Genomic DNA, 11,267 nt, shown 5'->3' with positions numbered 1-11,267 from the left:
CAAAGAATCCATGACATAACTACTGCAAACGTGAGACATCAAAACATGAAGCTTTGATACAATACCATAGTATTTTGAGGTAGGATCTGGGCATTGTGAATACCACAAATGGTGCTATCTATCGGTGCTCTATCATCCCCCGCCCCTCTCTTTACATAAAGGCTCCACAAACAAAAACAGCATATTTGGCAGCATTACACAAGATAAGGCTATCCATGACAGGCTTCACCTAATGAAGCAATAACAAGAGCATATATACAAATAAGCAAATGATTAACCTTATCCAGACTGGGGGTATTGCTAAAAGTGCTCGCGCCAACTCTGACGTAGTTTGTCGAGTACCGTTACGCTTAGTGGAATCTTTCTCAGGGTATCAATACACTCCCTCACTTCACATACAATCATTCGTGGGTCAGTACCGCACGTGACAACATGGACGGGAGACTGAAGCGTCACTTTTCCATCATCCCTCTTGTTCTCCTGTGCTTCATGCTCAGCCAACCGAGCAGTGCAGAGAAGGTTCTGTTGGTACCAATGCCATGTTTCAATAGCCACTGGATGGTAGAGGCGTCAATCGGGCAGGCATTGGTGGAGAGGGACCATGCTGTCACCGTGGTTATTGAAGATGACATCGTTGAGAAACGACGCACAGAGAGGCCTGACTTTACGTTTGAGACATTTCAAGACCAAGGTTTCGGGGCACGCCTTCGAGAATTCCAACACAACATCCTTGGAATGGCAGAATCTGTATCTGCCTACGAAGAACTAAAAATAATATCTGAAACGTCTGAATTCGCAAAGAAACACTGCGAGCATCTATTGGGAGGGGGGGGGTAGGCAGGATAGTGGCCTGTTGGGTCGATTGAAGACAGCACAATACAGCGTTGTTATTTCTGACCCCCTTTTAAGATGTGGCACTATAGTGGCAGCAAACCTCGGGATCCCCCACGTCGCAATCAGTTCCGACGGTGGCACATTTTTCGACAAAATTGCTACCGGTGTACCGCTACCATTGTCATACATACCGACAGTCGAATCGCCATTTACTGACCAAATGACTTTTCTACAAAGAGTGGAGAATGCATGGTTCTTTGGTCTTTCAACCATCTTGAAAAGCTGGATTTACGGTTACGTATATAACGATCTGGTCCGTAATTATATTAGCGATAATGAAACCATCCAGAGCGTAACGTCACGCACGGACTTGTGGCTGTATCAGAGCGACACTGTGCTAGGTTTTCCCAGTCCCTCCATGCCCAGCATGGTTCAGGTTGGCGGATTGACCGTACGTACTGGCGTCCAACTTTCTGAGGTAAGTTTGAATTATAATCTGATAACTTATGACGCCTGCTCTTTGTTGATTATAACTATCACTATAATTTTATACCCCTTTATTTCTAAATTGATTGTGTGAAATGGTTGAAATTTCTATATTTGAACAAAAAGATGATAAGCTTAAGATCCCCTTATTCACTTATATTCCACTCTATACCATACTATGAAGAGAAATATATTGTTTATTTTCGTGTCTCTTATTCTTCTCCTTCTACTGACAAACCTTAAAATGGATCATTTTTTTTTAATTATTTTCAAGGCAAATGATATTAAAAATTGGCAAGGGGTGGAGTGGTCAAATACCCCCAGATATTTCTTGATATTTTTTTTCAAAGAGGACTTCAAAAACATATATTCACGGCACTTTTGCTTAGGTATAATTACAACGTGATGAAAATTTTGTACGGATTTGCGTTGGACATGTGCCCTCACTCAGAAATTGGTGGCCCGCTGTTGGATTGGGACTTGTAGCGGCAAGATATGATGATGATGACTCAGAAATTCATAAATTTATCAACACGTTTTTTTTTTTCATACTGTAAAAGTGGCCTTGTTTTTTTTTTTTTCTTTTGTGCCCGTTTTTTACTAAAATGTATATTTCGCTCCCTTGCCTTTGCACTAAAACAAAACTGGTGTGAGGCCACAAAGGACAGTTGTCCAAATCAATTTATTCACAACTTCGGAATACATCACTTCGACATTATTACTATGAAAATAGTTTAGACCCAGCTGACCCTACGGTTGGCGAGGCTATGGGACCGGTGAGGTGAGACTCTAAATGTATATTTTGGGTCCATGCCTCATAATAGGAAGTCCAAATGACCCGAAACTTGGTATAGTGGTAGCTTTCGCTCTAGAGATTGAAAATCAAGCCATGTGGAAGAGTCCATTTTGCAAAGGGTTGTTCCAGAGCAGTGTATTCTAGAAACGAGGGGTCAAAATTTTAAAATCTATTTTGGAGTTGGATAATTTGGGATGCTCTATTTCTGCTTAAAGTTGATATGGAACAATCCATGTGTGAAATTTAAGATTGAGTGAAATATGCGGTATTTAGTTTATAAAGCAAATTTTGATTAGCGCGATAAGTACTTAATGCACATACGCACTTATCGACGTATTTATTATGTCAGTTAATTAATGCCCTTTTATCTCCACAAACAATGGCACAAGAAAGCTGCTGGGGGCAAAACTACTTCTGGGAATCACCTTGTCATGGGAACAAGAGCTATCTACTTCTAACAACCAAAAAATCCATGACAATAAAAAAAAACTACTGCAAACGTGTGACATCAAAACATGAAGCTTTGATACAATGCCATAGTATTTTAAGTTAGGATCTGGGCATTGTGAATACCACAAATGGTGCTATCTATCGGTGCTCTATCATCCCCCGCCCCTCTCTTTACATAAAGGCTCTACAAACAAAAACAGCATATTTGGCAGTATTACACAAGATAAGGCTATCCATGACAGGCTTCACCTAATGTAACAATAACAAGAGCATATATACAAATAAGCAAATGATTAACCTTATCCAGACTGGGGGGATGCCTAAAGTGCCTTCGCGAACTCTGACGTAGTATAGCTACAAAATGGCTTTGCTCGGACAACAAAAGTTGGTTATTATTCCTAGAATATTGTTGCCCTCTCCGCCTCAAATCGTCATAATACGTTATAATGCTATCATTTTTCTCGATTCATAGAACGTCACCAGCACATCGATCCTTGCAAATTTGCCGTTCGGGTGGTTAGTGTTATTACTGCAGATGGCTGTTTATTTTGTGTACGTGGTTGGGTGTTGTTTTTTAATTCTTTTTTTTTTTTGGCTATCCCCCTTGCATACTGTACTCGTAAGTAGGCCAGCAATATTTGCTTGTTTTTTCTACCTGTTCAATCTATAGTGCATGCAGGATTTGGTAAGTAGTTGTTTTCAGTTGTTACATGCTTGAAAAAAGCATGTACTGTTTCTGGTAGGGATCTTTGTGATTCCGGACCGATATCTTTAGAACCTCTGGATGGATTGCGATTTCCTTTGCTATGGGGATAGAGTGTGTGACCTATTGTGCTATTAAGTAGATTAGAAGTTTGCTGTTGTTTTGTGGTTCGTTTTTTAAAAAAAATATTTACACCCCTTTTCCTGATATGGAGTGATCTGGCCTCATTCCCTCTGTCTCAACCTCCTTGGGGACAGCTAGCAGCTGTAACATGTGTTTTGAGTTTTCAGTAGCATGGGAGTGTGTGGAAGGGTGTTTCCAGTGCTATATCTCCAGAACAGAACGTGTGATTGTGATGATATTTACCTCCATGAAAAATGGAGGTATAGTTTTTGGTGTGTCTGTGTGTGTGTCTGTTTGTGTTTCCACATATTTGTGGTCAGCATAACTTAAGAACCTGTTGATGGATTGTAATGATATTTGGTATTTGGTTAGGTGTTTGGAAGACGAAGGTCAAAGTCAATTTTGGATTCCCTGGTGTGTGACCTTGGTACTGCAACAGAACTTGGATTTTTGTATCTTTTGACATGGATATGCTATGGTCTTGATTTTTTGGTGGCAAGGAAGTGGTGTAAGGAAGAAGTGTTGTATGTTTGGGCCCTCTAGCAGCTTGCTCTAGAACTGCTTGGGCATTCTGGTCAAAATCTTCCAAGGAGCAAAAAAGAGCAACTGTGACCATCGCTGTCACCTCTGTATGGTGTGAACCATTATATACACATTGAGATACAATGTATGTGCCAGGTGCAGGTGTAACAATAAGAAATAAAAATGAAATGGTGTGGACACCAGAAAGGTGTAGTTTTGGACCTCAACTATGACCATCGCTTTCACCTCTGTATGGTGTGAACCATTATATACACATTGAGATACAATGTATGTGCCAGGTGCAGGTGTAACAATAAGAAATAAAAATGAAATGGTGAGGACACCAGAAAGGTGTAGTTTTGGATCTGACTGTTTACCATAGGTAGATATATAACTTAAGAACAATGATGGAATAATTTTGCCAAACGTCAAACCATATCAACCCCCACAACACACCATACGCACCATCACAAAACAAAATATTTCAAGCAGGTTTGAGTTTTCAGACTCTTGTTTTCGGTTGTTTTCGGTATTTAGTGAGACCCTTAGCAAGGGATAAAATACCCTGCCGTCCAGTTGCGTAATGTGGTAGTTTGGTTTTGTGCTCAAATCTCTATCCCAACACGAGTTCGTGGACCTCAACACTGCATGAAATGTATTGCGTGTTTGTAGATCTATTCAAAACGGTGGTGGAAGTCGATTGGGTCGGTTGTATATAATTGGATCATTTTCAAAGCATACGGTTTGCATTATCTTGAGTAGAATAGTTGTAGTAATTTTAAAGTACCGTGTCCAGAGGGGGTCTCACTAAATACCGAAAACAACCGAAAACAACTTTCACTAAATACCGAAAACAACCGAAAACAATTTTCACTAATTACCGAAAACAACCGAAAACAACTTTCACTAATTACCGAAAACAACCGAAAACAACTTTTAACTACCGAAAACAACTCGACACAACCATAAACAACAGAAAATCATTTCAATGGGTTATTATTTGATAATTTTTATTTTATTTTGGACAGGGGGTAGGCTAGGACGACACATGTTATTAATACAATATTAGCAATAATAGAGTCAACGATCTCCTGTGCCCTTTTGAATATATTAATGTTCGAATTCAGATTCATGGATCCTGTATGTTATAAACGGGGACTGCTTGGTTAACTCGCAAACTCAGCAATGGATATCTATACTACTTGGCATCTACTGTGTAACTCCAAGCAGAGGTTACGGTGGAGCGGGGGTGTAGTAGTGGCCCCAACAAGAAATCGCAGTCACTACTATCCCTCCGACAAAACTGCTTCGAAAGTAGGTTTGCTTATTAATTACTGTTGAATCTGCCTACTGCGCATTTACCTAATGTGTACTACATTTTTTCTAGCAACCAAAACAATCTAGTACATTTCTTGCTCAATTATAACGCATTCCGCTGCCACAACAAATCGGTTAAAATGGACAAACCGCAAACGTGTCTTACCACAGAGGCCCCTTATTCTGGATTAAGCTAAATGATCAAAATAAGGATTTTGTTCTACATCATAAAACAGTGTGGGATATAAAGGTGTTCCACAGTCTAAATCCCCATTGCTGGAAGAATCCTTCATTCAGAATTACCCCATTCTCTCCGTCGGCCCAGGAGAAAATAATCCAAGGGATAGTAACGAGTAGATAAAATAAAAATAAGTAGTTGTTTAAGAGTTATTTTCCGGCTGTTTTGAAGTTCTGATGTTCGGTTGTTCATGCGTATTTTAGGAGGTTTCGAGTTGTTTTTTGGTATTTATTGAGTTGTTTTCGGTATTTTCCGAGTTGTTTTCGGTAGATATTAAGTTGTTTTCGGTAGATTTTAAGCTGTTTTCGGTAGATTTCAAGTTGTCTCCGGTTGTTTTCGGTAGATTTCAAGTTGTTTTCGGTTGTTTTCGGTAGATTTCAAGTTGTTTTCGGTTGTTTTCGGTTGTTTTCGGTATTTAGTGAGACCGCTTGCTAATACATTGCTAATTATTGAACTCACGGGCAGAAGAGATTGAAATGATTAAAGAAAGGGGACTTGGGTGATGAACCCAGCACACGTGCTACAATAGTGTCCACAATTTTAGACTTACGCGTTATTTTAACCCTATTCAGACCGGGCTTTTTTGGTCTGAGGTTACAGGCCGTGAGTGGATGTTTTTTGGTCATCCCTGGACCGGGGAGGGGGGTGGGTGAGGCCCTCCACTTCTAAGTACTGTAACTCTTGAACGACGTGTCGTGCGGCCTCAAAAGCCCCCCTCCACCCCCGTTTAAATAGGGTTAAACTCGCCCGACTGGCAGGCATTCGCCATCCGACTTTCGGCCGCAGTTTTAGCGAGTATGGTCCAATATGTCAAGGTATAAAGCGATCTTGAAATGTCACTTCATCATCCTGTATACCGAATTTTACAGGTCTGTTTTTTCTGGACCGGTACAATAAGAAAAAAAAAATATTTTTTTTTACCTGCATTATGTACCGGTAACCACCCCTTCCCCAAACCATTAGTAAGGATCCTCATACCGGTATGGTGTATGTGCAATGCAATAATTGTTGCACATTGCAGGACTAACAAGTTTCGGTGCACAAACAAACAACGAGCATCGGCCATCTTTTAGAAATAACCGTAGATCCCTAAATTTGCGGGCTAATCGAGAAAACGCCGAACGTATTACTACCGAAAAAATTATTTAGAGCTCGAAGACTCGTTGTCTGATTGATTTTCGTGCAAGTTGACAGCGGTATAAGCTTTAAGGCTAGTTTCCATGGGACAAAAATTACGATACATATGAGAACAAAAACATAAACAGACCAAAAATTATAATTCAACAGCATGTCTTTTGCATATTCATTTTTGCATATTCATATTCATTTTTGTTTCCCCAAATAGCCCATCGGGGCCCCGAGTAGGAAATGTGACGTAAGCAAAAGTTTAATTTACACATGTAGGATTTGGAGGATTTTATGCAGTCATCTGGAGACGCCGGAGTGATCGTTGTCAGCTTTGGTTCCATGGTCCATGCAATGTCGATGGAAAAGAAAGAAATGTTCACCACAGTGTTCGCCCGACTCCGACAGAAAGTGGTGTGGCGTTACGTGGGAGAAAAGCCGGCTGGTCTGGGTAACAACACCAAGCTGATGTCCTGGCTACCTCAAAATGATTTATTAGGTGGGTAGAGAAAACAAATGTCATTGTCTTATCAATATTCATAACAAGTTTTTATGTTCAATCGGTAACCGCCTGTCATCTTCCTCAGGAAAATTCTTACTGGTAATACTCCAAACTGCAGGTATGTGGCTGATAATAATGCAGTCCCAAGCGTAAAGAATGGTCATACATGCGGTTCTAAACGTTTTATGTTATCGTATCTAAAAGAATAATATTTGTAATAAATAGAACAAACCAGGCATCAGTAAAATAAAGTTGAACACTGTTATGTTTTTTTTTTAATGCGGTCCCAATAGTTATTGTATTAAAACCACACTGACTTAGTTGTATGGATGATTTTCGCGGGCGCATTGATCTTTCATTACTGTAAAAAAAAAAAAAACTGCGGCCAAATTTCATACTACATAGGGCACATGGTCTAGGCATGGGACCACAGCGCATTGCTCGTGGCGTCGGGCGTGGCGTAACTGGTAGAGCGTTCGGCTCGGAATCTATGGGTCCTGAGTTCGATTCCCACCGTGCCCCCGGCGTTGTGCCCTTGGGAAAGGCACTTTACACGACTTTCCTTCTGTCTGTACCGTGTATGTGGCATTGTTAATATAAGTTACAAAACTTGAGTGCAGTGCCACATCGTCCTCGTCTGTCCAAAAGCAAATAGAAAAAAAAATCGCATTGTTCCCTCACAACCATGCCGATACAAACACGATTAAGATAGTGACGATTGCATCTTACAATCTTACTGGAGGTGCACAGAGACAAACCATCATAGGAAAGAATGGTCTGATTTTAGTCCTGTGGTTTAGCAACACTTTATTATTTTTCTTGTATTTTTGGGGTCTCCAGAGGATGCAATTCATAAAATAAAGTTGGTGTGGCCTTATTGGAATTACAACATGCTTTATGCATTAGACGAAAATGCCGAAAAATTAGAATAAAAATTACAAAAAGCACACATCCCTCCACTATCGTAATGTATGGATATCGTAATGTAAGAGTATCTGTAGAAACAATCCGACAATATGGTTGAAACACCGAGGATTTTTAAGTTCTTTGTCTGTGGCTTAGTCTAAAGCTAAATGTAGCTGAGGCTGTTCACTTCCCACAAGCAAATTCTGTTGATACAATTAATACCATTCCGCTCTTTGCAGCTCATCCAAGAACAAGGGCCTTCGTCAATCACGCTGGGTTGAATGGAGTGTACGAGGCCCTGTACCACGGCGTGCCCATGGTCTGTCTGCCGCTGTTCGGGGAACAACCTAGCACCGCTGCTCGGGTCGCGGCCAGGGGGATGGGAGAAATGTTAGACTTCAGAACGGTCACTTCGGACCAATTGTACCAGGCTATACTTCGTGTTCTCACCAACAACAGGTAAGGCCGAGTCGTATGCCGTATGTACATCTATATGTAGTAACGATAGTTCACCTTTACTCGCGAGGTAACCTATATCCGTTGTACCTAACAACAGGATATTTAGTGATATCACGTTGATGGACGGTGGTTTCAAATTGCATTTTTTTTTGTTATAATGCAGTTTGAGACCTCCGTCCGTCAACTTGATATCCCAAAATACCTTGGTGTTAAATACAGCGGATAAAGGTTATCCTGCGAATAAAGGTGAACTAGCGCTAGGTGTTTGGGAGAGAGGGGACTCTTCGGTATCATTGTGTTTGTAAAAGAATTCAGTTCACTTGGATACTCAATTATTTACTTAACCTAAGCTTTAGGTAGCTTATAATTTCAGTAACGTTTGCGTATATGTGTATGTGTGTGTGTGTGTGTGTGTGTCTGTGTGTTTGCGTTTGTTTGTTTGTAAGTTTGTATCTGTCTCTCTGTGTGTGTTTGTGTGTGTGTGTGCGTTTGTGTGTAGTTGACGAAGGTATGGGGTCGTGAAACTCTAGGATAGATATATTATGGAATCGCTTATTTATGGTCTAATTATGTGACCGGATCATCCGGGGAAAAAAGATGAAATTTTCCTTTTTTTATGGTTATTGTTTCCTATCATATCAAATTTATTGTCCACAACAATTCTTAGATTCCATTTGTGATGTGTTATGATTCTGTGCGACGAGTGACTCTTGCAGATTCCTTGATTGGAACATGGTTCAGCCATATTATGGGGAATTTTCTTACACTGCGTCAAATTGAGTTATGTATGTCTCCTACGATAACCCATTGTGCCTGATCCTTGTGTGTGCTGTGGTAGCAAGTAACTTGTTCTAAGAAAAAAAGTCAGATAAACAACATCTATGTATAAACAAACTCACTTTTCCAAATTTGCTGCGCTTAGCTTTAGTGACACCGCAGCCCGCCTTTCTCGTCTGCACCGTGACCAGCCGCAGTCACCCATGGAGCGGGCCGTCTGGTGGATAGAACACGTCATCAAACATGGCGGACTGCCCCATCTCCGCGCACGCGCCGTGGAGCTGCCGTGGTACCAGTACTACCTGCTGGACGTGGCTGTGTCCCTGTTAGGCATTTGCTCAGCTGTCACGGTAACTGTTTGGTACAGCTGTTTGTTTCTTTGTAAAAATGTTTGCTGGAAAAAAGACCGCAAACTGAAGTCACAATAGAAGGTTACAAGAATTTAGTGCATAAAGATGTCAACCCTGTGACACAAATGAACATGCCTGTTACTTGAAAGTTATATCTACATAGTGCCATTGTGCTAGGCTTCCTGGAAGTAAAAAGTACACACATACAAATTACAAAACCTAGATTTTACCTGCATTTTTACTAACACCGTTAATCTGTTCGTCAGTATACTTTTATCAATTAATGGAGTTTTACACGAACTCATCACAGCTTTCCGTAGCGTTTTTGGCGACTCATAAGGGGCTAGCGTAATTGTATAGAGAGTGTCCGTTTGACAAAAATTCTCAAATTTCCACGAGCATGTGGCATATTAGGAATTTTTCCCAGGCATGTGTAGTTGCATAATCCCTTTAGAGACGTATAACTCGGGAATGGGTTGACGGATCGTCATGATGTTTTGAGTGTAGATAGCTTCAGAGTTGCCAAATGCTAATCATGCAAATCACGGACTAATTTGCATATGAAATGATGACAAGTCATAGATACAGTGCATTACATGTTAGAGTCAATCAACCAATCAATCAAAAATGGTTTGCATATGTAACTCAGAAAGAGACAAATATTAGGATAACTGTAAGTTATGGAAATATCAGATTGGCAAAAATGCCAGAAATTCCAAGGTAATTCGACCACGCGTGCACAAATAAACCATCCATTTGAAAAAGAATAACCCGGGAAATCATCATGTTTTTTTGATATATAGATAAGTTCGGAAATACCTTTCATGAATATGGGATATCAATGCAAACCAGGGACTAATTTGCCTAATTAACGAACATAATTTTAAATCACAGTGTTTATACAATGGCACTTAACCATGAAATATGTAACTAGAAAGATCGATAGACATCAATTATGCAAATCGTTACATAATTCATATAATTAATAAGGAATTGTTATTATAGTGTTAACGAAAATTCCATTCTTGTGACATTTGTTAGTAACACGCATGTTTATTTGAACATGTGGATGTAAGTCACGCAAATTAGGGTCTCATTTACATAATTTATGAGAAAATGCTACAGTGGCTTTCTCTGCTGAGACCTATAATTTGAGCACATTGTTATTTAGGTAGAGGAGATCAACTGATATATTTCATGCAAATGAGGACCTCATTTATATAACCAATCAGAATAAAGGATAGGCCTTTCTTGTTAACAGCAATGTCCTACAACCATCCATCGCGTAAATCTCCATACATAAAGCAAGGCAAGGCGAAAGGATAGAACACAAATGCAACACACCTATACCAAGGATGATTGACACATATAAACAATTATTATTATTATAAAACCGTCGCCATGGCAATACCTACCTATTTCATCAGGACTCATCCAAGTCCTCTCGAGTTTACAAAAAAAAAAGCATTCAATGGCCTTAGCTGTGTCTGTGTTTTTTCCACTTGTGATGTCTTTCACATGCACATGACCTTTGACCTAGATCATTGCAGTCCCATGCTGTGTATGCAAATGTACGACACTCTACTTCATATGTTGTATTTGCGTATGAGCCACAGCGCCTGGAATGAACAGTAAATTTCTCCAGTATAACCCTGTGCCATGTTGATGTGAGCGTATAG

The 11,267-nt window shown here is 40.1% G+C and overlaps 1 protein-coding gene across 1 annotated transcript; it reads left to right on the top strand.

Moving 5' to 3' along the window:
- The first annotated feature begins 432 nt into the window (after positions 1-432).
- Positions 433-10,777, top strand: LOC118432177 (UDP-glucuronosyltransferase 2C1-like). Its single transcript, XM_035843706.1, has 6 exons — positions 433-668; positions 910-1,312; positions 6,874-7,093; positions 8,242-8,461; positions 9,384-9,588; positions 10,760-10,777. The coding sequence occupies exons 1-6, from the start codon at positions 433-435 to the stop codon at positions 10,775-10,777; spliced, it is 1,302 nt and encodes a 433-aa protein (XP_035699599.1).
- Positions 10,778-11,267: the final 490 nt, after the last annotated feature.

The sequence above is a fragment of the Branchiostoma floridae genome, chromosome 15 (assembly GCF_000003815.2).
Source record: "Branchiostoma floridae strain S238N-H82 chromosome 15, Bfl_VNyyK, whole genome shotgun sequence".
Taxonomy (NCBI): Eukaryota; Metazoa; Chordata; class Leptocardii; order Amphioxiformes; family Branchiostomatidae; genus Branchiostoma; species Branchiostoma floridae.
Note: the sequence above shows the minus strand (reverse complement) of the source record. Positions and strands in the feature narration are given on the sequence as shown.

Excerpts from the sequence above, each read along its gene's own strand:
- LOC118432177 (XM_035843706.1), top strand. The coding sequence starts at position 433 with ATGGACGGGAGACTGAAGCGTCACTTTTCCATCATCCCTCTTGTTCTC. Across the intron at positions 669-909 it reads ACAGAGAGGCCTGACTTTAC|ATGTGGCACTATAGTGGCAG; the intron begins GTTTGAGACATT and ends CCCCCTTTTAAG. Across the intron at positions 1,313-6,873 it reads CTGGCGTCCAACTTTCTGAG|GATTTGGAGGATTTTATGCA; the intron begins GTAAGTTTGAAT and ends TTACACATGTAG.